The 27,189-nt window shown below is 38.8% G+C and overlaps 1 protein-coding gene across 3 annotated transcripts in view; it reads right to left on the reverse strand.

Annotated features, from left to right (window-relative positions):
• The window catches only part of LOC139931527 (uncharacterized), a 32,899-nt gene extending 13,762 nt beyond the window's left edge, over positions 1-19,137 (reverse strand). For 2 of the 3 annotated variants that reach the window (XR_013504999.1, XM_078284861.1), the window contains exons 1-16: positions 19,104-19,137; positions 16,896-16,977; positions 15,072-15,187; positions 13,254-13,331; positions 12,416-12,476; positions 8,390-8,483; positions 4,919-5,135; positions 4,594-4,794; positions 4,179-4,373; positions 3,711-3,886; positions 3,341-3,434; positions 3,162-3,261; positions 2,825-2,946; positions 1,128-1,301; positions 839-1,002; positions 556-673 (exon numbers count right to left, since the gene is read on the reverse strand). Coding sequence is in view for 2 of the 3 variants with exons in the window: in XM_078284861.1 (XP_078140987.1) it covers positions 556-673; positions 839-1,002; positions 1,128-1,301; positions 2,825-2,946; positions 3,162-3,261; positions 3,341-3,434; positions 3,711-3,886; positions 4,179-4,373; positions 4,594-4,794; positions 4,919-5,135; positions 8,390-8,483; positions 12,416-12,476; positions 13,254-13,331; positions 15,072-15,187; positions 16,896-16,968 (1,983 nt within the window). In the remaining variant the exon portion in view is untranslated. Of the gene's footprint in view, positions 1-555; positions 674-838; positions 1,003-1,127; positions 1,302-2,824; positions 2,947-3,161; positions 3,262-3,340; positions 3,435-3,710; positions 3,887-4,178; positions 4,374-4,593; positions 4,795-4,918; positions 5,136-8,389; positions 8,484-8,570; positions 8,667-12,415; positions 12,477-13,253; positions 13,332-15,071; positions 15,188-16,895; positions 16,978-19,103 lie in introns of those variants that run through there. The other variant, XM_078284862.1, reaches the window with a different exon arrangement.
• Between the last annotated feature and the right edge of the window lie 8,052 nt (positions 19,138-27,189).

Genomic DNA, 27,189 nt, shown 5'->3' on the forward strand with positions numbered 1-27,189 from the left:
AAGTTTCATCTTATCTTACAGACTCAAAGACATAGTTCTACTGGGAGACTTCAGTGCTCATGTGGGCAATGATGGGAATCCTGCATGGGCGTGATTGTCAGAACAACCGGCCTGATCTGAACCTGAGTGGTGCATTTCTATTGAATGTCTGTGCTAGCCATGGATAGTTCCTAACACCACATTCAAGCACAAGACTCATAAGTGTACTTGGTACCAGAGCACTTTGGGCCAAAGGTCAGCGATTGACTTCCCTCCCTCAACCCTCCCACCACCCATCCCCCCACCCAGTGCCTCTGTTTGACAGTATACCAGGCCAATGGGGAGGACCCCAGGGCAGGACACCCAAGACACATTGGAGGGACTCTATCCCCTAGCTGGCTTTGGTATCCCCCAGGTGGAAGTTGCTGGGGAAAAAGACGTCTGGGCTGCTCTGCTTGCCATGCTGCCACCATGACCCTGACCTGGACAAGCAGCATGATAATGATGGATGGACAGACACCAGACACTGAACCCTTCAATAAATGAAAATATCATAGTATTATTTTGACATTGTACCTCAGTCTTGAGAAATATCAGTTGCAATGAGACGTCTTTGTACTTGTCAACCAGGCTGTCGGTGTCAAGTGTAAACTTATTGATGACCCCTTTGAATGGTCCACATCTTCCTTCATTCCTGAAACATGTTATCCTTATGTAGTTAAAAAACTGCTTTACAGCTGACAGGTTCTTCTAATAGTGTAATGTATTTGTTAATCCTGCTCATTCACCATTGTTTTTAATGTGCTGGAACAAGTGCTTTTACATCTATAGTTAAGTACTGTAGTAAGTAGTTTCTTACGGGAAGGTCTTCTTGAACTCTTCGTCAATGTGATCTCTCATGCATGAAGTTAATTTCTCATTGATGTTTATTCCACGTTTTTTCTTGTCCTTTGGTTTGTAAATGCCATCATTCTCAACTAAAGACTTCAATGTTGAATAAAATCCTCTGTCTTGTTTCCCTTTCTGAAATAAATAAGAAAAAGCAAATATATATACAGTAATATATATTGTATATAATATATAACATTTAACATTTTCAGATGATGCACAAAATTTGATGTTGACAAAATTATTATTCAAGGACTTACAGGAGCTAAGATGAACTTCATGTTATTTTCACATGATTCTTGTGATTTTTTAACTCCCTCACTGAGGCAATTTTCAAAAACTTTATAAGCCTCGTCCATGGATTGTCTGACTTTATCAAGCTCATCCTTTATTCTTTGTTCCAGGACTGTGCACACCTCTGGTTTGTGGCAAGCCTGAAATCAAACACAATACATTCAAAATAAAGTATTCAAAGCACCAAAACTATATATACCACCTGAAACTGTGGCCACAACAAAATTAATAAATTAAAGAGGAATGCTGCCCATTTTCAATAGTAAAATATGACTTTCTCTACTCCGCAGATAGTACTGAGCTCATAGGCAAAAAGTTTGACTCGGTTCCAGAGCTGCATTCGCTAAGCACAAATAGGTCAGGTCACTTGAGCAGCTTACGTAGCTCGGATGCTAATGTAGCATGCACACACAGCTAAAGACACAGACAGCAGAGACCCAAACTAGTCGCTTAATATCCGACAACGTGTGGAGAAATCCCGGTGCAAACGAGGCGAGAGAGGGGGGGGGAGCAGACAGACAGTCAGACAGTCAGTCGGACGCTTGCCTCTCTTACCTTTTTATCGCCATCATATAGGTCCGATGATAACGTAGCCCATTCAAAACTTTGCTATGCGGCCCATGCAATAAAACACCCACCTACGTGGGGTGATATGTTCACTTGTTCATGAGCCTATCAAAGCGATTTTAGCTTGTTAAAGCAACAGACAGCCACCCGTGACAGGGAAATATAGGCATGGCTAGAATTATTATTTACAGAATGATTTTGATGGGACATTTAAATGTCCAGTCGACCCTTCTGACCGGACCTGGACAATGCATCTGAAAACCGGACAGTCCGGTTGAAAACCGGGCATCTGGCAACCCTGCGCCAATTATGCTTTATCTATGCCCTAAAAAGGTTCAAGACTAGTTAAAGAAAGTAGTCCATAACTACTACAGAAATACCCCTATATTGGTATCCTTTGATATGAACCACATAGCCTAATCTGTAAATTTGGTGTTTAGCATTTGAGGTATTTGGGCATAAGTACAGTATACTTTTGTTACAGTAGGGGTGATTCGCTAGAAATATCTGAATAAACACAAAGCTATGTTATCACAGATGCCTTCAGGAGTAAACCATGCATAGGCCTATTGGTTGAAAATATGTGGTTCTCTATAACAGGTTGATTAAGATTTCATTATCTACAAGCAGCACAGGAGCTGTAACAGTATCAGGACCACGGTGGAATAATTTATGGACAATTTCAAAAACAAAGTTAGAAAACATTATTTAAAGGCATGTTTAGAGGTCTTGTGTATGTGTGTCAAGTCCAGCTTTATGTAGGCCTATTTTCTTGAGTAAGTGTGTGGGGATTTGGGGACGTTGCTTAAAAGTAAATTTTCTATAGGTTGAAATAATGGCATCTATAGGTGCGAAAACCAACAGGAGGCGAGACATCAATGGTCCGGCTTGCACTAGGTCAACCTAGTCTTGTTTGTGTTTGAATGTGTTTTGTAAATACTTGTAGAGCACATTGGTCGACACTTGTTGTTTTTAAATGTGCTTTATAAATAAAGTGAACTCAAATTTGAAACTTGAAATACATTTAAGCATACAAATGGAGGGTAATTGTGTAGTGAATTTGAATAGATCTTTGTGGGGGCTGAAATGATCATACCATTTTGCTACGATTGGCTCCTTGAATCAGAGAGAGAATCCCATAAGCTCCAGAGACATAGTTTGATGTCTTTGATTGACGGTCATTGAGATTTTGCAGAAATTTCTGAAGATTGGGTATTTCTGAAAAAAAGATAGTAGAGTAGAAATTTTCATTTGAAATCAATTTCATAATCCAAATTTTGATTTTTGTTTAGAATTGTAAATAAATTCTTTGAAAATAGTTCAAATGATCCAAATTTCAGATTTAATATTGGGGTGTTTTGAGGCATCGGTTTTGTTAAATCAGTTAATCTTTCATATACAATACAGCATTCACATATGGAGACTTCACCTACCGGTCTCATCTTTTTGTAGAAATTTTTCTCTTTCCTTCTGGAACTCTCTGGAGCTCACTGTGAACACTTGTAAAAGGTCACTGTCACCACTGAAATGTTTCTGAAAAGAAAAAACTGATTCAGTTATAAGGAAGGTTTGGAACTGTAAGACATACTTTGTGTCAGTCTTTAAAAGTTACCTTAATCTTGTTTTGTCTGTTGAATTTTTCCCTCACTTGCTTCTTGGCTTGCTCGTTTCTGTTTAATATGTAAGCACGTCCTTTGTCTTTTGAACTGGAAGAAATTGCATGTCTTACTCTTAGACCATTCTATTGTTATCATCCACTTTCTCCTTGTAACTTTAACACTTGAAATTAAACTTCAAAATGCATTTTTGGCATACAATCTTGTCCACTAAGAAAAAAAGGCACAGTTATCTTTTGTCACTGAAGCTGTACCTGCAGAGACTGTAGCATTTATATCAAAATTAATACATGATGTGAATATCAAGTCAATGTATTATTTTATATTTTATATCTAGCCATAACTATATCCTTAATGGTGCATTACATCTCATCTGAATCCTCAAAAGCATCAGACTTGGTGCAGATAAAACTGATGCTTCGACATTCTCCACCATTTCCCATGAGGCTGATGGTGTCATCCAGGATCTCCCAGGGCTCTTTCTCTGATGCTGCTCGATTAGTGTCAGTCACAATCCACACAGTAGAGCAACTTCCAACAATCTGAAGGAACATAATTGAAAGTTATAACTATGATCATCCTTGAAGACAGTCTGCAACAAATGCTATGCTATGGTAGACCTTATGGTTTCTATCACAATATTTATAACTTTTTCTTCCAGCGTTACTTAAATTACACTGTGATTAGTGTAATCAAGGTATGGATACTGTAATAGTAAACTCTGAAAAAAACTCTATTAATCTGCCCTAGTTGTGTATTAACTACAGTAATCAAAGGATTGTAATAACATGGTGGCAATACAATTTCTAGATAAGAGTAATAAGAATAAATTACCTCTTTCCACATTTCATCTCTGCTTTTGTTACAGTCTCCACTTCCAGGAAGATCCACAAGTGTGACATGCTCAAGAAGATCAGTGACGTTTGGCACCTTGATGGTCACACACTTCACTAGTGGCCAATACTGTCTTCCTGACTCTTTCTTGTCACCTCTTGTGTACTTGGCCAGTTTTTCAGACAGCTCTGAGGACTGCAATATACATTCAAATGAATGCACTGCTTTTATTTTTTATTTTTATTCAATGAACACTGAACAAAATTTTATCAAATTGAAATATATATATATCTATGCCCTTGAAACACCAACAATTCCAGATTTCATAACTTTCCACTCTGTTAGAAAGATTAAACATTGAGTTGCAGGAATGCTTACTATGAACTAAAAATACAGGACATTTTATTTTACTTACTGATTCACATGTCAATATCTTCTTCCTACATTTGAGAAATTCTGGAATTTCTATAAAATACTTGTTGCCCATGAGTTCTTCGGGGGATTTCCTGTTGTCTGTTCCATATAGTGCTGAGAGCTTTTCAAAATCATCATCATCATCACCATCTTCATTTTCCTTGATCACATTTGATATGGAACATAACTCATCTTTCCATTCCTAAAAAATTAAATAAAATCTCAATATTGCCACATAACAACATTCATGTACCCAACAATTGTACTTTTGCAGCTGCACCATATCCTTTAGCTTTATGTAGTACAACATATTAAGCTCATTTTACCTGTTTTGTAATGAACTCAATCTCTGCCATGTACTTGGAGTTGCTCATATTAGCTTCCACCTTAATCATGACTGAGGTACATGCACTGACATCTCCAGAGGGCAAGAGATCCTTCTTTCCAATGATGGCATTTATCAAAGAGCTCTTTCCAGCCCCTGTTTTACCAAAGACGCCCACAAGCTGCTTTTTGCCTGTCTCCAAATCATTGAGTTTATCCCTGTTGTGAAAGAAATAAAAGTTTAACTATGGGGTTAATTGATTGATTGTGTAAAAATATAAATAAATATTGCTGCAAGTGGCAATTGCGGGGTCCAAGCACACTCTGAAAAGACATACAGATCAAAACATTACGGAAGGTAGACAAGACAGACACACACACAGACAAGTTTTCTGAAGTTGATTATGGCTAATTTTGTGGTAGCCTGTAACTTTTGTAAAGTTTCTAATTTAATTGCAACCATATTGTTCATCGCACATTGTTCAAGATATTCTTGGCAGTTTATGTGTGAAGAATTCCCTCTGAGTCTCATTTTCCCGCGGCCGTCCCACTCTCTCCTCCCTTTCCGATTGCGCAATCTTCATAAGCTGCTTGGATGCGCGGGGCGCATCTAACACCCCATGAATGGAGGAAGAGGCTGCCGCGTCTGAGAGCTGCGATTGAATATGGATTGATTCATATCATATCAATGCCTGCTAAATCCTATACGGCCAACACGTAGTATCCTGGCGCTTGGCCAAATTCATAGGCCACGTCAGCATTCATTCATTAGTTTGTTATACGGGACATTCATTATCAGTAGTAGTTATTTATGTTAATTGCTTTGTGTCGCTAATTTTGGTGAAACATTGGCTGTTGTTACTTCAGATGTGTCTGAAATTAAGAATTTCATTTGTTTAATTCATATTCATGAACTTGAATAGCGGCGCTTATCACCCATTTATGTGTTTTAGTACCTTCTTCTGACCCTTATGTAATAATAGTTTGTTAAACACTGAAATGATGATGAAATTCACTTGTCTATTAATGCCATTAAGGCTACTGATAGTTGAATGCCTTTTGCTTTCATTGCTTTATTTCTTCTTATTGTCTTTCAGAAACCACACGTCAATCATCAAACACGCCAATCATCAGTCTTCATCTGTTTTGTTACCTTTTGTGATCTATGGACAATAATTCATCTGTTTGCCTGTGTTGTTACCCCCTGCATTCATTCAACATTCAACACATTCTGAACTCTATAAACTGGACTCTCTTGTGTTTGATCCTGAAGTGAAGCCAGCGAGTGGGTATCAAATTAACCAGCAGGAATAAGTTGTTTTTATTATGACTATTATGACGAAAAGACGAGCCTGGATTTGAACCCACAATCTTCTACAGAAGATGGTGACGCTTAACCTAATGAGGCATACTCCTGTTGTAGTTTTGTTGAGCAGAAAATAACTAAAGGAATAACTATTGTGATACTGCTGCCTATGATTGACAGTGCTAACCACTTAACCACATACAATTTTATAGTGTTGTGCTGGATTGGGAAATGTTTTGTTGTTCTTGGAGCCATTATTTTGGTACCTTTACATCACTTCCTGTTTTACATCACTTCCTGTACTACATAACCTCCAGTTTCAGATCAGTTACTGTTTGCCCAAAGACAATGGAAGCAGCAGCAGGGCTGTTCAAATCCTCTCCATCCGTCTCTCAAGCCTTGTTGGACGCATTGTCTGTGAGTTGCCATGTTAATAGTGATGTGAGAAATATATCTATGCAATACTCAGCCAATAATACCAAGATAAGATGTTTATTTTACATGCTAATTTGATGTTGGCCTAGCTGTGAACACGTTTGGTTATATTCAGCTATATTCACCATAGCTGTGTTTAATTAAATGTACCTATGCTATGGAGATTGATTTGTATTTTAAGAAGATCGGAATTATTATTGGAATTATGTAAGAATGTATGGTGATTACCTGCAAAGGACATATTTACTTAATTAATTTTGCATATTATTTGTACACGGATTTATGATCTCCTGGCCGTATTGGACTTATTATTGACACATGGGTAATTTCTAATTACAGTGTTTTGTATTGTGTCTCTTTTCAGTTTCACACTGTGGCTCAGTAAACATCCTAAACGACTTCTGGTCTCCTGTGGATTTCTTGAGTCAAGTGTTTAACTTGCTGGATAGCTAGATATCAGTTACATCTAGTAAGAGCAGTACAGTGCTCTCCATTAGCAAATAAATCAATACAAAATCACATGGGGTAGAAAAGTGTTGCTGCACTGCTCTCTAATCAGGTATTTTGGATTTGACAGACTAGCGCAGTACCCGTTCAAAACATGCCTTTTCGGAATGGGCCGATTGCTTGGCCTCGGTATTGCTGCTTGCAGCTTTCTCGAGAACCGCTCATCCAAACAACTTCACACTCGACACTGTGCTTCCAGTCGCATGCTTTGAGCCCGCTGCTGCACAGAGCGCTGTTCGCCCCGCCGCGCTGCTGCACAGAGCGCTGGCCGCTTGTTTATTCAAAGTTTATTAACATTGAACGTGTCGCGACACTGCACGTCCTTGGGTCCCCAGCAATACACCCGCCAAGTGTGAAGTAGATCGGACGAACGGTTCTCGAGATATGCGAAGGACACACAAGGATTCATTTAAGTCAGTTTTCCAGATAGTTATACTGTTGCCCCTTTATTGCTGTCGTTTCTGACTCATGTCTTCCACTGCTCATCTTCCATGATTGTGTCTGCTGAAATGTTGGTTTAATTATCAGTATTGCATATTCACATGATCATCTATTCCTATTGCCATTGATTCATCACAATTCATACTGTACTATAGTCACTTGCATTTACCTGATTATTGAGTGTGCTTTAGTTTAGTAATAAATATATTATTTTGCATAAAGTCACCTCCTGTGCTCATTGTGTGGGTTTAAATTCAAACATGCCGAGAACTCACTCCTTCAGATGAGACCTGTTGATGCTGTCTGTTATCTGGTGCCCTGTTCTTAATTCTCATTGAAGCTAACTCTAAATTATATTGATATCAGACACCATCAATACCTACCACCACTACAATCCTTACTCGCATCTCCATACTTTGCTTGCACAAACATGAATCAACACATACAGTATATCAAGAACTACACAATAATGAGATGGCCATTACCAAGACATTTTCCCTTCTCTCTCAGGTTACAGTTGACACACCTGATGTGCTCCTGGCAAAATCAATGTAAACCATTCAAGTGGAATAGTTACAATTCTAGGAGCATAAATGTCACATACACTAGTAAAACAATAACTACAAAATGCTGGAAAATGTATTGGGATTATAATTAATTATGAAGTATGTTCAACACATTGACGTTAAGCATTGAGTAAGCACTATTTTGATGTAACAGAAGTAAGGGTCTTTCATGTAAAACAACGTGAATAATAAAAAGGAGCTTTACATGGAATACTTACTTCAGAAAATCATTGAGCTTTGTGTTGCCCTGCTCATCGAGTTTGTCATGGACACGTTTCATGATCTCCTTCACCTCAGCCAGTATATTCACTTCTGTCAGAGTAAAAGTAAAGGACCATTCAGCTTGAATCATGCACCAGTGCACAGGCTATAATGTTAGTCTATGCAATTTAAACTAACTTTAAATTTTTGTTCCCAATACAGAGCCACAATGTTGTTCACTAGTTCTTGATTTATTTTTGCTCAATTCAGTTTGATAATCAAACTTTCTCTTCCCTGAAAAAAAAGAATGATATATTTAAAAATAAAACAGCAGTCAGTAAAGCTATCAGACTTGACTTGTCAAGTTTCACTTTCTTCTAAACACATTGGGCCTCATTTATAAAACTGTGCAGAGCTTCTACGCGAACAGGTTATGTGCACACAAAATAGGAAAAGTACATATGGACAAAAATAATAGGATTTATAAAACCTTGTGTATGCACACCGGCACGCAGTTCCCCCTTTATAAATCCCAGTAATATTGAAATGGTACATACATACGTGCAAGAGCATCATACACCTCATAGATCACAGGGAAATTTCCACTTCTTAGAACTAGGTTGAACAATTTAGCTATAGCAATCTAGAGTTGAGGACTGCTGTTTTTCAACCACTCTGTTGTAATATTGTCAATTCCACTGGCCTTTCCATTTTTAAGAGTTTACAGTTTTAGTTTTAGCTCTTGAATAGTGATGCGATAATCAAGAGTACACTGGCAATAATTTATGGTATTTTATTGTGTCTCTCTCTCCTTGTTTGTGTGTGTTTCTCTCTCTCTCAGCTGGTGTGTGTGTCTCTCTCTCTCCTGATGTGTGTCTGAATTCAATTCAATTCAAGGTGCATTATTGGCATGAAATACAAAAGTACTTATTGCCAAAGCAAACCAGATAACAGTAATCAAACTTAAATATACAATTGATATGTCATCAAATAAACAACAACAGCCAACCAATTTATAAAAATATTTTAAAGTGTCAATGGTTCTCCTGTCTGAGACAATGACAGGCTGAGACTTGGCTGCAGTAGTGCAGTAGTGGCACACTCCTTTTTCTCTCCTAGAATATATTGTTTTTCATTTGTTGGAAAGTTGTCAAAATATGTGCATATGGTTTTGAATTTGGGGAGGTAAAGATCTCTGATTCCTACATAATGTGTGCAGTGCAAGAGGAAGTGCAGCTCTGTTTCCACCTCTGCCTGCCCTCTCTGGGCAGTCAGGTCTGCCGGTGTCGGCCTGTTTCTACAGCCAGGTTGTGTTCACTGAGTCTGTAGCTTGTCAAGGATTTTCTCCGTTTTTTATCAGTCACGATGGTCAGGTAGTCTGCCATCATGTACTGTCTGTTTAGGGCCAAATAAGTTTTCAGTTTGCTCTGTCAGAGTGTCTCTCTCTACTGGTGTGTGTCTCTCTCTCTTGAAGTGTGTGACTCTCTCTCCCCTTGTGTGTGTGTCTCTCTCTCCTGAGGCCTGTATCATAAAGCGAGATTAATGGGTTAGCGAGCTAACTTTGGGTTTAACCCTGGCTTTTCTGTCTCACGAAGGTGGTTCATTTTTAACCGGGGTAGATCACCATGGTAACTTATGCTGCACGGCTAACCAGCTCCGGAGCAGGTTAAGTTCAGGGTATCGGATCAAAACGTATGAAAGGCCCGCTTCCTGACCAATCAGCTGTCTGGAAACAGGGAGTCACCATTCCAACAGGATCCTGATATGGACAACTATACTGCATTCAAATGGAAATCACAATAAAAAACTGAAAACTGTTAGGCTACTATTGAATTAACAGACAGTAAAAAGTGCTGTTTGCAGGGCGACGTGTTTACAGACCAGTAGAATCACGTTGTTTCCCATGATAACTTATTATATCTGAGATATAGCAGGTAGGCTACTTAATTGACCATATTATTAAAGGATTAAAGTTACTGTTGCATATATTAACTGCGCTGACTTTATTTAATTGGATTCCCGACAGTGTTTGGTTCAATGTCGGCTATTTCATGTTCCATTACCGCAGCCCCAAAGAACATGAGGCCGACTTTATGAATAGAAAATCTTTTTACAGCCTCAATGTGTCCACAAACTATTTTATCAATGAAAAATATGCCCACTGTGTCCTAATGACGGGGCAGTTCCTCCAGTAATCCTCTCTAGCCTTGGAAGCAGAAACAACGTTTACTTTTTGCGGTTATGTTTTGTAATGCTGACAGTTATTCATTATAAGAATTTGTTCTTCTTGAGAGAAGAACCCAATGTTAGGAGCTATCCATTTCTTTCCGATACCCATGTTGAAAATGTCAGCAGGAAATATTAGGGCTTATATCATCCTGTAATTAGGTCTATTGTCTATGGCTTTTATTGTTTGATTATTTTATTATTTTCGCCTATTTCTATTACAGTTTTGTGCTTATATTCTATATCCTTTTCAATGCTGAATCGTATTACTTTTGCTGTGCAACAATCTAGTTTCCCCACGGGGATCAATAGTTTCATCTTAACTTATCCAAATTGTCTGATCTGGATCTGTCCATGTTGCACGTGATTGACCATTTGTTGCAAACCCCGCCTCTTTCATAGCTGGATAGGTAAATCCTGGGTTGACAGAGCCAGTTGATAACCAGTTACGTGAGACCGGTTATCAGTATCGTCAGTGTTAGGTTTAGTGAAGCCGGCTAACTCAAAGATACCCTGACTTTGTTGAACTTGCTTAGTGATACAGGCCTCTGGTATGTGTGTGTGTATCATAGACTGTGGTGTGTATCTCTCTCCTGGGGTGTGTCGCTGTTTCTCCTGGTGTGTGTCTCTCTCTCCTGGGGTGTCTCTCTCTCTCTCCTGGTGTGTATGTATCTCTCTCTCCTGGGGTGTGTGTCTCTCTTTCCCCATGGTGTGTGTGACAGGGGTGTGTCTCTGTCTCTCTCCTGGTGTATTTTTATCTCTCTCCTGATGTCTCTCTCTCTCCCATGGTCCATGTGTCTCTCTCTCCTGGGGTGTGTGTCTCTCTCTCCCCATGGTGTGTGTGACAGGGGCGTGTCTCTGTCTTTCTCCTGGTGTGTTTTTATCTCTCTCCTGATGTCTCTCTCTCTCCCGTGGTCCATGTGTCTCTCTCTCCTGGTGTGTGTGTCTCGGCGGAGTTATCGATGGTTAAAAATTGCTGTTTTACATTGAGAGGATGACCAACGCTAGATATTATTCCAGCGGGACAGTGCAAGATAGTTATCTAGCCACTTATCTATTCCAAATACACCTTACAAATTGATTCTACTCTCACTCTGTGCCTGGGTAAGCAAAACCGTTCTTTTCAGGACTGTATTACAACTCACTGCGAGTACTCACATCATCATTATCTTTCATCCTTTTGGTAATGGATGGGGATGCATTGGACAGCAAATTCATAAGCAGGGTAAGTCTTGAGTAACAGGGCAGGGTTGCCAGGTCTAGGATAAATTTCCAGCCCAAGAGCCACTGAAAACCCATCCCATATGCTCCAAAACCGAATGGGCAGGACACTGTGGACCTGGCAAGTGGGTGAGGGCGCAACCTCAGTAAACATCACTTTTTTTTCGTCCAACTCCGTTGGTGGAGGTAGATAGGATGAAGCTTTTGGGTAGATGGCTTTTAGACCAAAGCAACAAATAAATGAGTATGGCCTGGATGTTCCTCTGGGATATTAGAAGTCTGTGTAATTTGATTTGGGGCATAAAGAATTGATTAAAAGTGTAATTAAAACATTTTCCTTTATTTCACATTCAACATTTCTAAGTGTGTCCACAGTGCGTACACATGGGTCACAGTTTCCATAGAGCTGCGCACATTCTCACGTCAAGTTTGTTTTTTATAAATCCCAATGTTTGTGCGGAAAGCATGCGCAACATTTATAAATGAGGCCCATTAAATCTAAGAATTTGTCTCAATATGTCATAGTATCGTCCTTTGATTAAAGCTACATAATATTGTTTTGCCAGGCATCAAAATATTCATTAGAGATTCCTCACCGTGCATCTCACCTTCATCAGTTACTCGTAGAGTACTGAAGTTACTGGTGGAGGGCCCAAGCTGAAGATGAATATGAACAGTCCACTTGTTAAATGGCACTTCAGCAAAAACAAACCTGATTCACTATTTATCTTTTCTCACAAATATATAAAATAATTGAATAGGTGTGACTGTCACTACTTGCTCCTCTATTGACACACCTTTGCCTTATTAGCATGAATCATTACAGGATCCTACCTTAACATAGCGCAAGAGGGGTTCCTGGTCATTGCCATCATCTAATTGTGTGTAGGCTATTATAAATAGCCTGTTAGCAGATAGGATCATTCCTGGTTTGTGTGCTGCCCCAGTGCGTTGCAGGTAATTAAAGAGTTAACTCTCTCCTCCTTTAAAGTCCAAGTGCTAATCCATGACAGTTGTTTGATAGGAGAAGTAAATTATACTCCTCTTTGATGTACGTCATTTGTATTTGTTGCTTCTTATGGCATTTAGAATTACAACTTTCTGGTTTGGTTGTGAGTTAACTACTAATTGTGGTGCTATTGGCCAATGAATGTCTATCCAATAGTGATGGTCTTTCAGGCAGAGGCGTTGCCAGGGATAGTGGGGCCCCATGAAAAGATATCATATTGGGCCCCCACTATCCCATTGGGCATTATGTGATTTCAAGAGATGACAAATGATTATTATTATTATCTATACGTATTTGTTAGCAATATATGGTATTAACAATTCACCTAGAGAACAGCTGGATAAGAGATTTGCTAACTTATGATCTGAGTTATGTTAGAATAGTTAAATGCTAGAATAGTGGTCATTCAACACAATGCTGCTCACCTCTTCCTTCAGTCCAGACCGGTTCATTGGGTCTGGTGTCACGGGGTGACAGGAAGGCTGAATCTGAATCTGCTGGGCCTGGTACCGAGGGACATCTGATTTAGTATGAGTGCCTTGCCAAAGGTTATCGTTTAATTTGCACCACAGTTAATAAGCCCAGCTTTCTTTGTGAAAATTTTTTTAAGATACAGGTCCTCTTTTTTCTCCCTCCTCCTTTCTGTCTTTTCGTTTTTGAAATCCTGACATTACTTTCTGACTTTCTTACTGTCTGTCATCACTCTGGTCCCTTGAAAATCTCCAACTGCTTAGCACTGTTTGCTGGAGCTCTGGAAGGGGCAGGACTAAACCATTTTGAGTAAACAGGCGGGGGGAGACTACAGATGCTGCATGTTTGGATGGTTAGGCTACTTTTGTTAGGACTTATATTTCAATTAAGATATTTTTGTTGATGAAAATTTTGCCCTTTTTGGAACTCTGAAGAACAGGTCCTCAAAGACTTCAGTTGTTTTGGAGAAGGCTGCTATGGAGTTGTGCTGCCAACCTCCCTGTGTGTTATATGGACTAACAAACCTCACCTGTGTTTCAACTGGCATGAGGGTGAGTAGATAATGACAGATTTCATTTTTGGGGGAACTATTCTTTTAACCTGTTGTGCATAATAAGGTACTCAAAAATACTTCCTTGGGTGCAATTCTCAAGGTGGCGTTGCCGGGCTACCTGGTTCCCTATTGCCCCTAGCTGGTCTGGCCACATAGGCTTCCACAATTTTTTTTTTTTTTTGGTTTAAGACTTATTGAGAGATAATAAGTTGAAATTAATTGGCATACATTCATGTAAAGACACTGAATCCGTGCATTGCAGTAATTGCAAACATGATCTTTATGCCAGTGATACCATAATTCAAACAAATGCTTTGACAGCTCAACAATCTATCAATAATACATTATCCATTATACAATTTAAAATGAGTTTTGAATCAAGATAAAACCTTGTCAAACACTGTTAACATGGACGTACTGCATAACAAAACTGAGTAAGGTCCCTATAATTATCTTGGAATCTAATTAGATGATGAGTTATTTAAAACTCATGTAGAACTTTTGATAAAACTGAAAATTAAGTGTGGCTTCTTTTTACAAAAACAAAACACGTTTCACACATAACAGAAACAGGATGTGCCTGTGCACATTCTGCACAGCAACGCTTAGACATATCCTCTTAAGATGCAAATAGTCTTTCTCAGGCCGATACACTTGGTGGCATAATCAAATGTTGGCAGAAGTTGCATTTATTAATACACAGGATATGATGTTACTATCCCTTGTGCCATAATCCAAGGTGAGAGTTTAACAGAATGATATGCTACCATGCAAATGAGTACCATAGAAAACATCAGGCTATACCATCATAAATCTACAGGACCATAAGACAGGCAGTTAGGGATTCATACCATACTATAGTATACTATACTATATTACACAACACTATACAATAGGCTACTATACTATACTATCCTATACTATACTATTTTATGTTTGTCATTTGAACCCCATCACAAATGGGCAAATGACTCAGCAGCTTCTGGTAATTATAAAAGCATAATGAATATAAAGCACATTATTCTTGTGTACGTTCTTATGAAACATGACTTTATCTGAACTCTAGACAGAAGTTCATGCTCCTGCAGTAAATTTATAGTGTAACCTTCTACAGCTACTGTATAATCTTTCTAAAATAACTTGTGAAAACAAGCATGTGTATACAAATGAGAGTATTCCAAATGTCAGTGTAAATTATCTTGATAGTGCAGCACATTACCTGTAACAATTCTTTCAGTCTCTTTTTGAATTTTGCCCTTGGTCCTACTTTTGGAATCACGTCTTTGATGTCTGAGTCATCAAGAATGAGGAAACTCTCCTTGTCAATGCCTTCATCTGAAATTCAAAAATATTAAATTGAATCTTGGTCACACAGCAATAAGTCTTATTTTCAAACTGTTGCAGATATCTATTTCCTTAGGTGTGAAATAGACATGGGCACTGATATTGATTTTCCATATTTATATTAGTTGCCCTTTTCTGACACAATATTGGTAATTAGCTACTTGACTTGTGAGAAAGTTTCATTGGCAGATTTGCTTACAGGACAATGGATGACTGTACTTGCTTGCTAAACAAACAATTTGACATCTGCTAATTTTGAGATCTGAAAACGTATTCATCTTCATCCAGTATAACTTTTCTCTCTCTGTCACTTTTCAAGCTCACAGATGCGTTCTTTTTCCAGTGCTGCCTGTGCCGAGGTCCTCCTCTCCTGATAATGCACTAATCTACAAGCTGCTAATGAGCACCAGTGACTTTCAAGTTAGTTAAGGAAAAGGAGGAGTTGAAGCAAGAGGCGGACACCCGGCAAGTACCTAAGATTGAAGAAGAGTCTAACTTAGAGAAATATGGGTTTTCCCTTGAGAGTGGCTGATATACAATTATTTATTTCATACAGTTAATGCTATTATTCATAAGTAATCATCAGATATGTATCAAGTACAGTATTCATTACAGTAATTATGGAATTAGAACAATTATGTTGAGAATCACAATATTGTAACGGTAACACCGCAGTTATAAATATGTTGCTGAATGACTGCAGCTGTGGAAACCGAGGAACCGAGGAACTGTTGAGCTGCTGAGTGTTGTTAAGCATCATTAGTTGTCAGGAGACACCGGTTAATACTCCGGAGACATCTCTCAGTGACAGAGGAGTAAGTCGGAGTCAGAGCGGTTACCTTGCCTCTCCTCGAAGATGTGTTGCTCAGTCTCAAAAAATAATTTTCCCTTAACAGTAAAATTATATTTACTGTTTAAATACTATTCTAGCAACCACACCAACAGTTGTTGCACTAAGGTAGGAGCTGTTGTTAACTGAGGCAACTCCAAGTATCTTTATACAGGCCAGTAAGAGTGCAGTTGGGGTGGCAGTAGGGAAGGCTTCAGGATAGAAAACAGTTAGCATCCGGATGAGTACCTCCTGCCACCGGCTTATGATTGATGAATGATTAATCCTGTACTGTTAACTACAGACAGGCTAAACCACCTTAGAGTGAGGGCTGGTCTGGGGCCTGTATTAGGAGGTAGACTAACTGACAGTTAGCCTACTTCCTGCCTTTTCTTTTTCTATTGCAAGTACTGTTACAATTGTGGTCAAGGTCACTGAGGAGAGAGTCCCAACACACATTTTCTCAAAACAATTAACTGTAAAAATGTGCAAGTATATGAAACCATTGTACTGCAATCTCTGTTTTCAATTGAAGTACAATTGCAATTTCCCATTTGGCAGACGCTTTTATCCAAAGCAACGTACACATGAGAGTGCCATAAAGATAAGTTCTAGTCCGACAGGACATAGGTGCCACGAGGCAGTGCATAAAGGCAGATAAAGATTTTTTTAATTTTTTTATACAGTCCATCAAAAGAAAAAAAAGAAAATAATTCTGATTCTGATCAGGTGAGAAGGTGATCACTAAAGAGCTGGGTCTTTAGCCTTTTCTTAAAGACTGAGAGGGACTATTGGTAGTATTGGTAGACTCAAGCAATATCAATATTGTATCATATTTGTGCCCATCAAGGAAGCATGGTAATACTTTACCTTCAAATCTATGTATCCACTCACTGAGACCCCATTCACGTAATTTGTCCCGGACAAAATCAGATGTCTCCATGAAATGCCACTGTAAGAATAGTAAACAAACAATTATATGGTTTTGACCAATTATTGTTGATTAATATTATTTGAATAAGTTATGTCAAGCAATTAATTAAATTCTAGGGTGTATGATTGCTTAGGAAGATGGTAGGGACACAATGGCAGATTTTATTACATTTTGCACATTTAAGAAGGACCTTTTATAAGAGCAGTGACCTTTAATAAGATTACAATATACAGTTCATACAACATTATGTATCTTAGGACTTTCAGACTTCTGAGTAGCCTGCTGTACTTGTCCGACAGGCTGTATGGTGTGAAGTCAAATGTGAAAGCAGCTTTCAATCTGCATCATAAAATGTGTTAACACATTAAGTAAAATAAGGCTCAAGTCGTACAGTATCTAGACAAGCTAGACAATGCTTTCATTGTTTTACCTCTCTCTCTAATAAAGCAATAAGCCCCAAGAGGCCGTGGTTTACAGTGATTTTAGAACAGCTAAGCGGAGTGCCTAAAACCCCCTTAGCTGTTCTAAAATCATTGTAAACCACGGCCTCACGGGGCTTATTGCTTTTATAAAACGGTTACTACATATACCTGGCAAGGTTTCATAAAATAAACACACAGCAACAAAAAAATGCAATGATTTATTGATAGCAAATAATCATTCTTCCGCCAAGCAATGTAATTCTTCAGCGACATTTAGCAGAATGGTTGCCAAGCAACACACAGACACAGACAATTTGTTTGGCGCAGTAATACTGATGTGATGCGGTCACAGGTGTGTGTTTATAGAGTATTTTAAAACGGCTTCGAACGCAGCTCAGCCAATCATAATCAAGGACCGGAAATATCCGTTTTATAAAAGTTAATAAATGCCCACTATATAGAGGATTTTAATCCCTACTTAGGGTAGGAATGAGGAAACATTACCTTTATAGTAGTAAGATGCATAATTGGTGGGGGGGTCAGTAATTTAAAACAAATTTCCTGCATTTCTACACCACCTAACCTCTTGGATTAAGTCAAGAAACAGCAACCCTGTATAATGTTAACCAAAAATGTAAAATTATGTTATATTACTAGATTTCAGCATTGAGGTGCTCACATTCATGATTTTGCATAGGCATACTAACCTAAAAACTGTTTTATAAAACGGATAGTTCCGGTCCTTGATTATGATTGGCTGAGCTGCGTTCGAAGCCGTTTTAAAATACTCTATAAACACACACCTGTGACCGCATCACATCAGTATTACTGCGCCAAACAAATTGTCTGTGTCTGCGTCTGTGTGTTGCTTGGCAACCATTCTGCTAAATGTTGCTGAAGAACTACATTGCTTGGCGGAAGAATGATTATTTGGTATCAATAAATTATTGCATTTTTTTGTTGCTGTGTGTTTATTTTATGAAACCTTGCCAGGTATATGTAGTAACCGTTTTATAAAAGCAATAAGCCCCGTGAAGAACAGCTAAGGGGGTTTTAGGCACGACGCGGAGCGGAGTGCCTAACAACTGCCAATCAGATTTATTTATTTATTAATCGAAGGTGCCGGAACGCCGTTCCGGATCGTTCCGGCCCACTTTACCCCCTGACTGCACTCAACCGTTTTATATGATATCTACAGAGAGGGAAGAGAGGTTAGGGAGGATGATACTTCTCAACCTTTTGAGCTTTGTCCTTAAAAGTATGTTGCTTACTCTTAAGTACAGGAGATTTAGTAGAGATGCGTATTCTTAGTATAACAAAATGAGTTACAAAGGACAAGCCAGACTGCAGTGCAACTTTGAGATACTGCATATATAATATTACACAATGTGCTATAATACTGGTATGATGCATTAGTAGGGGAGATCATTTACAGGCCCCTTTGAGACAAATGTTTTCTTCCATGTGCTAAAAAGTTTATGGTGAAACAAGACAAATTATTGCGCTCTTACCTTTTATCTCTTACACTGCACTCTTACACTGCACTTTACTGTACTGATTAATCAGTGATTAAGTGATTATGTTGAGAGTTAATGAAAAAAATGACAGTGACAAAATTGAAAATGACATAGTAGGCTGCTAGTTATGATGTTATTTTGTTATTACCTGGAATTATTAACATATTCAGTTCTGAATATAGTACAGAAAATTGAATGTACTTACATTTTGTCTTTTCCAAATTAATGAACTGGATTCCCTCCGTACTCCTCTGGTGCTCTGTGTACCTTGGGCGTTCTCTTTTATAATGTCTCCACCTCTCTCCAGTTTACTCCCCTCCCTCCCCTTAGGGAGATCAAACAGTTTAATGAGGAGGCAAAGAACAAATGTCACATGACTCTGATATGTCAGACACCACATTTCAACACATTGCACAGACAAATGCAGAGCGATTTGTATCTGTAACCTATCATTTGAAAAAAGGAGGTGGATTGATACCAATTCCAATACTACATTTACTATCGATGCACCTCTAGAACCTAAGAAAAATGGATCATGTGCTTGGTCCGGGAATGCAACAATAATTGGTATGAAGAAAAATCCTGGTTTATATGGTGCCAACAGTAAACAATGACCAGAAATGCTCCACAAAAAAGAATGTTTGATCTTTCTTTACTTCCATCATTCCGAGGTTTTGTCTTGTAATCATAACGCATGGGTGTCTATGCAGCAGCCGTTTCAAATTGTGTTTCTAGCTGCACACTAGCGGGCGGCATGGGCGGAAATTACGGGGGGGACAGGGGGGTCCGGACCCCCCCTTCCTGGGAAAAACAGAGAGTTGTCCCCCTCAATATATCATTGTAAACATAACTATATAATTTTAAATAATATAATAATATGCATTGAAAGCACTTGTGCTAATTATAGACACAAAACAATGCGTTTTTAAGTTTCTAAAGATTGCACCCCCCCCCCCCCCCCCCCCCCCCCCCTCTCATATGCCTCACAGTTTGGTCCACTGCCTACCTGACTCCCCGAACCCTCACACACACACACACATCATCCCTCGGTACGAGTGTGTGTGGAGGATCTCTGGAAGTGTGTCAGTGGTGGCAGACCTCCAGTAAATAGCTGCTTCGCAAAGGTTAACTTAAAACAAAGGATGTGTCAGACATTTTTCTTTACTTCTGCCACTCAATAGAATAAAACACATTCACAATTGTAACCAGACTACATTTTGTTCGCTCCATTACCTCGCGGTTGAATCTTGTGCGTCAGCGTGTTGGTACGGAGCAGCCGCGTCTCCTAATGCATGTATGTGTATGGAGGCAGGAGGTCTGTCCACAATTAAAATCCTCATAACTCGCTGAATTTTCGACCGATTTTCAAGCGGTTTGGTTTGTTACAAATGCCAGACATGTATTTATGATACAGGATACTTGGTTAAATTAAAATGCGGGTTTTCATACCAAAATTATCTTTTGTAGATGGTAACAGTAATATTTCTATAATATAATAGGCTATTTAAGATTAACTTACCCTACGTAATTAGGTTCTAAGTATATTCTTTTTTTCTTACTGCATGTAAAATGGCTGCCACTATGTAATTTTGTTCATAATTTTGGAAATAAATGAAGACTTAATTCTTAAAAAAGACCCTGAAGTAAGTTTCTGGCAGGCTTCATAGCATTCTGGACTTTTACACATTGACAGCAAAACATTAGAGATCTGCTTTTTCGGGAAAACTAAATCTAATTAGGCATATATTAGCTTTAGTTCAGTTAATGGGTGTGGCATCTCACCTACTACTGTAAATAACCTGCATGCTGTGTGTGTGTGTGTGTGTGTGTGGGGTGTGTGTGTGTGTGTGTGTGTGTGTGTGTGTGTCTATTTGTCAGCCAGCCAGGTCAGTTAAAATGGCAGAGAAAAGAAAAACAGACATCCGATCATATTTCAGTGCACCGAAACGCCAAGTAGAAAGACCCCAGTAATATCAAAGGCAATTTGATAAAATCTTCATAAGAAAGGAATGAAGTGCTTATGGAAATGTGTCATAATGGACCTCTATATACATTTAATACAACAGTACTTTTGGCGGCACCTTTGGTGTCCCCTTCAGGAATTGCTCTTGAGAAATGTTTCTGTTTATTGTCCCCCCCAACAGTGAAATGAAATATCCGCCCTTGGCGGGTGGTGCATCATATTAGGACATCCTGTTGTCCTTGTATGGCAGTTCCTCTTCCTACTCTGCTTCCTCCTGACTCACTGAGGCCCTCTGTGATGCAGTCAGCCATACGCCAGAAAACAACCAATATCAAATTTATTTCTCTTTATTTCAATGAGGGAGAACACGTGGGTCAACCATCGAGAATTGAACCTCGGTGATTCTTTAGCTTGGTTGCAGCCATCGGACGCAATGCAACGTGAATGCAACGCGAGCAGTGGAGCATCTTTCAGTGCTTTTAAAATAATTATTCCTTTGAAGGCTGGCGCCTGATGGCTGTAGTGGAACAGGGCCGTTAGAGCATAGAGATATAACAGTAGAGGGGACATGTCATAGAGAATTCCTATTCTGGAATGGGACCATATGGCAGCCATCTTACCTGGGTACACTTCTCAGCTGACTGTCATTGGAATCAATGGTGAAAGTGGCTTATGCTGCCATTATAATGCTAATATTTTTTTATTGAGACATCACTACTACTTTTTATTTAGCTCACTGTATGCAAGACAACCGTGACTGTCTAAAATGGTACCAAACATGAGCATTTTTTGTAGTCTGTAGATAAAAATAGCTAAACTATGTTAAGTAATTATGTTTTAAATCATAAAGATTATCTTCTGGAAGTATTTTAATGGTGCATTACTTTACAGAAACTATGAATCCTATTTTCAAGAAGACTTTATAATTCTCAGATTTCTTTGGTACTCTTTGGTACTGTCGTATTAAGAGTATATATGAAAATCTGCTTATTTTTAATGTAAAACCCCCAAATGATCTGTTGTTGTAGCAATAGACAGATGTTGGCAGCAATTAAATATCACCATCACTGAAACACACCTAACAATACACCCAGATAAAATATACAATAAAAGGCAAATGTAATGCCATTAAGTGGTTAGTGTGACAGCTCTAAGCCAATTTAAGCAGGTAATAATGGACATAGGCCCTCACATTTTTTTTTTACTTTATTGGCATGACATCTTAGCCTACAATTAAGATTACAATCCATAAAGAAATAATTTATATAGATGCCATCATGTAAACAAGTAGGCTACTACAGTAAAAACAAACATCTCTACACTTGAATCAACTTAAAATCCACAGTAGCCTATACAGAGAATATACGTCCTCTCTGTCTGCCACCACACGCCACTATGTGTCACTTCCATCATTAAGGTGCGTCTTGGCAGAAATAGCCTGCAATTAATAAAAAAAACAAACACTATACAAATACTATAGAAAACATTATAGAACGTATGTTTAGCATGGCGGGTCGCAACTTTATGGTGGCGACCTGCCACAGTAGAATATAAACACTGGTTGGACATAATGCTGAATGATGTGTGCTGATTGTTCTCAGAAACGTGTTTGTATGGCAGCAGAGAGCTAGCCAACTAACATACAGCTGAAATGTAAAGATTACATCTAACAGCTAACTAGCTAACACATACCCTTACAAACTGTTTCAAATAGAACTCCAGTCTGTTGGCTACTACTAGCCAGACATGTTGTGTTTTAAGTTGTGTCAGTTAAATTTAGCATATAAAACAGCCTCTATCTTCTACTCTACTGACATGTGGAAGTTGAAGCCAGTTTCTCTGGTCTCTTTGGTCCTTTTAGTGCAGCAGTTTGGTCCAAATCAGGACAACAGTGGTTGCTTCCCATAGACAGCTGTTGTAGTTGCTGGTAAACTGTACCCAGGTAAGATGGCGGATGGTTATCCCACAGTCTATGACGTAATGTCCCCTCTAGTGTTATATCTCTATGCGTTAGAGGCTTTCTCTGTTTGCTTAGCCTTGAATCTGGCTCAGTGCCGTTTCCGAGACTCAGATCTTGGATGTGACCCCCTACCGGTTTTTATGGAAGTGATGGATGAGCCATTCTCACCCCTTCTAGGGGAATCTCTAGATTCCACAACACAAAGTAATAAGCATCAGCACTCAATTTATGACACAGACAGCCTACTCACCGCTGAGTAGAGAGTGATAGATGACAGATCTATTCTCCAAAACATTCTAATGTAAGTAGAATACAATTTCTAAACAAGCACAAAGAGGTTTATTCCATTTGTTTAAGTTTATATCATTCTACCATGATTTGAATGCACTTGACCAGAAGGGGCCCCTTCATGACCTGATTTGATCAGATTTCAGTATAACCCAGCGCCTGTAAAAACCACTTGTCCTTGAACAAGAGATCACTTTTCACATTTCAAATTGATCAAAAAAGGAGCATGAACACCATACCAAGACTCAAATACAGTGAATTTTAATTTAATTGTAATTTATTTAGTATTATTATTATGGTTTCTAAACTGTGTCCTGAGTTTTTGTCAAGATCGTCAGATATTTTTAAAAGCAATATACCAGAAAAAAAACACATGGGGAGCTTAACCCCGAGGACCCCACCTTCACTTTCCACTAGTGCTTAATGCATCAAGGTCACACAGCTTCTAATCAGTTTGCTTTTTTTTTGTAATTTAGACTTATTATATTTATATAGTACTGCTGTCACAACCATAATCAACACTGGCGTTTTCACAACAGACACCACCTAGCCCAGTAGCGATACAGTTCAGAAATGTCAAGTGAAGAGGTAACGTATCCCACTGCAAACTGTTCTAAACGTTTAGAACATTCCACAGAGTTACAGAACTATTATACAGCAACTCAAATAAAAGGTAACACAGAGGTCCAGCAGCTCAAGCTGTAGTTAATGCTAACCAACTTTACCCAAAACCCTTTAGCCACTTACTGCCAGTAACAGGTTGTTAGTGAGCACATTGCTTGACAGCTATTTATTCATGTGCAGCGAAGCTGTGCAGAGCTAACCAGTGTTTCCTCTATATATTGTACTGTGGGAGGCCGCCATGTTTTTTTAATGAAATGTATTTCTGCCAAGACGCACCTTCATGATCGAAGTGACAAAGAGCAACGCGTGGTCGCAGACAGAGCGACCAATGGGAACAAATTACACCTGGGACTATTTTCTGTGCTACAGAACTACTTTCCTGCGATCGAAAACGTGTTTACGGTCGGCTTATTAAGTTGTTTGAGGAAAAAGTCGGCTGGCCCGGTGCATCGCAATGTTGAAATATGTTGCCCAGAGCAACGGCATGGCTCTTTGACGTGTTTTTAATCGTTTTTTTTAACACAATGGAGTTTTATGGCTACTGAGACATGGCTTTATTGGGCACCGGCTACATGGACGAGACTTGTTAGCAAAACAAATTCATTGCTGATTTTGTTATTTTCATAGGATTTGTTGACGGTAAGAAATGCATTAAAAAACACCAGCCTTATCCTTTAACAAGTGAGTGGTTGTAGAATTGCAAAGATGGTGGCTTCATTCCTAAAAACATTCATGAAAAATAAAGTTATATATATAGGCTATATGTTGCCTGTCCGTTTACTAAATGTATAGTACTCAAGGTTGGTGTACAGTCTGGTATTCGGACAATGAAAGAGAACAGCTCCTGATTGGGGCACCTGGCACTGTTACAGTAACACCAACATTCAGCAACATTATGCTGAATTAAGGGCAGCGACGGGCGATCTGTCATCGTTGCGATGGCCGTTGCGCCCATCGCCGAGACTTAAATTGGATTTAACTTTGACCCCATCGCTGGTTCAGTTGTCATGACAATATTATGGAATGTTCTTATCCTAATGTCGATTAATTCTCTGAGCTCAAATTAAACAGTAATGAACAGCACTGGAAGACCATACATTTGTACAAAAAGTAATAAACACAATAAATAAGTAATAAACGGGCAGATTACAAGGATGGAAGTAAAAAGGCAAATTCCTGGGCAGCAGGACCGCCACTGATGGTATGTCACAGCTGTTTAGCCTGGATAATCATTGCTAGCTAAAGTTAGCTTGCAGACAGATTGAAACAATTTCATTTGAAATGTTTGAATCAAGAATGAACATAATAAAATTAGGGCTGTCAAACGATTAATTTTCTTAATTGCGATTAATCTCCGAATTTCAATAGTTCGGTTTACAATTCCATTATTTTGCATTTCAAAACAGTTTTCAAGTCCATATTAACAATGTAAAGCAATTCTTACCAGAGTGTCTTGATTAGGAATCAAATGAACACAACACTTAGATGTAGTTTCATCCACAGGTCTGTGGCGATTCGCACATTCTAAAATAGTGCTTTGCCGGCTTTGGCGAAGCGGTTGCCCGCTAGTCTGATTAATGTTAGCACCTGTATGTTTGGCTCGTAGGTGGTAGCTCAAACTCAAAGTACTTCGGTGATACTTAAATTCCATTTGACACAAGATGCATATTACTTTTGATTTGTCAACTGAGCCGTCTGGGAGTCTTTTAAAGTGAAACGAGCCATTCAAAATCCCAGTGGTGTCGTCGTTTTTATCAATCACCGCGATGTGAATTACACAGGCAACTACACAGCCAGCGGGATGCAGCAGCAATCCATGGCGTTTGATTAGCCAACTAAGGGTGTGTAGAAGGGACAAAATAACACGTGATTAACACGTGATTAAAAAAAACAAACGCCTTATACATCTGAAATTAATCGCATGCGATTAACGCGTTAACGCTGACAGCCCTAAATAAAATATAAGTTCTCTATCCAACCCATGAGAAAATATCTGAACACAGCCGAATCATGTCAACCTGACGAGCGCAAAAAGCGCCTCTAGATGGCAGTATGCGCACACTGCTACTCCCGTTCCTGTCTTAGTAAAACCAAAAGCCCATTCGACAACACAGAATAGACTGTAGACTAAAACGTACACTGAGGAGACAATTTATGCTATTTATCAGAATAAAGAAAATAAATGAATAAATGAATTTGAATGAAACTTCTTATTTAAAAAGAAAGAGGGAAAAATAACATTGCAAAAGCAGTTACATACCATGTTATTAGGCTATTCTGCAGACTGGTTTACAAACTGTATCATTATTATTATTTTCCTTTCAAATGGTTACATTTTATTAAGTTATTAATTAGTGCAATTAAAAATATATATATTCCGTTACATGGCGTTATTAAAAGCAGACTGCAGTAGCTGGTTGGAGGCAGTGGAGGCTGTAGGCTCCGACTCGCTTTCAGAACAACACAACAATAAACTTCACAACCTGGGAATATTTGCATTACTGATTATTGTTACCTGTTAGCTGTGCATCGGGGAACTGAAAGCACAAATGTGTTGTGAGCGCTATCTGCTGTTTATTTTTTAGACCAGACATGATTAATCAAGGCTTCCTCTGTGATCTTATTAGTTTACCATGAAGATGATCAGACCCCAAATAAATGAAAGCTGCTTGTTTTAGACAGTAGATAACAGTAGATAACAGTAGAGTACTCGGTGATGATTTCTATACGAGTGAGGACAACACCAGAAGACATAAAAAGGCTGTGAAGTTTTTAAGTTAGTAACTTGAAAGCACTTGACTGAGTTAGGCTACTTTTAATAAAGACTAGCTTAGTAAAGTGTTGGGCTTTGATAGGGGCAGGTTTGGTTATTAGCAATCAATAATTAATAATCGTGAAATTATTCATATTCATAAAACTATTGACGGGAGTCAATATTAACGGGGCACCACCCTGGAATCAGGGACCAATAACCGAACCTTCAATACAGTCTCAGAATGGCTGTTCACCCCCAAATGACAGTGTTTAAGTACCACTGTACATTTATGAGTGAACAGTGAAGGGTGAATTCGTACACAGGCCCTCACAACCAGCCGTTATTACAACACATATGCACAAGGAATCACAGACAACTTCTCTTATTAGTGTAACAGAGTTTATTTAACGTTAGCAATATCAATCAATAATCAATAACACTGCAGTTAATCAACAACTATTATACAACTATAACTATAGGTCTAACTAGCAAGCATAAAGGCACAAACAGCATATGGCACATATGGATGCGTGTGTATGTGTGTGTGTGTGTGTGTGTGGGTGTGAGAGAGAGAGATGAGAGAGAGAGAGAGAGAGAGAGAGAGAAAGAGAGAGAGAAGGCAAGATGGCAGACGTGGCCACGTCTCGCGAGGGTTCAAATAGGCGGCTGTGACTGCGTAGTTTGAACAAAGGGGCTTTGGA

Source organism: Centroberyx gerrardi, chromosome 7 (assembly GCF_048128805.1).
Source record: "Centroberyx gerrardi isolate f3 chromosome 7, fCenGer3.hap1.cur.20231027, whole genome shotgun sequence".
Taxonomy (NCBI): domain Eukaryota; kingdom Metazoa; phylum Chordata; class Actinopteri; order Beryciformes; family Berycidae; genus Centroberyx; species Centroberyx gerrardi.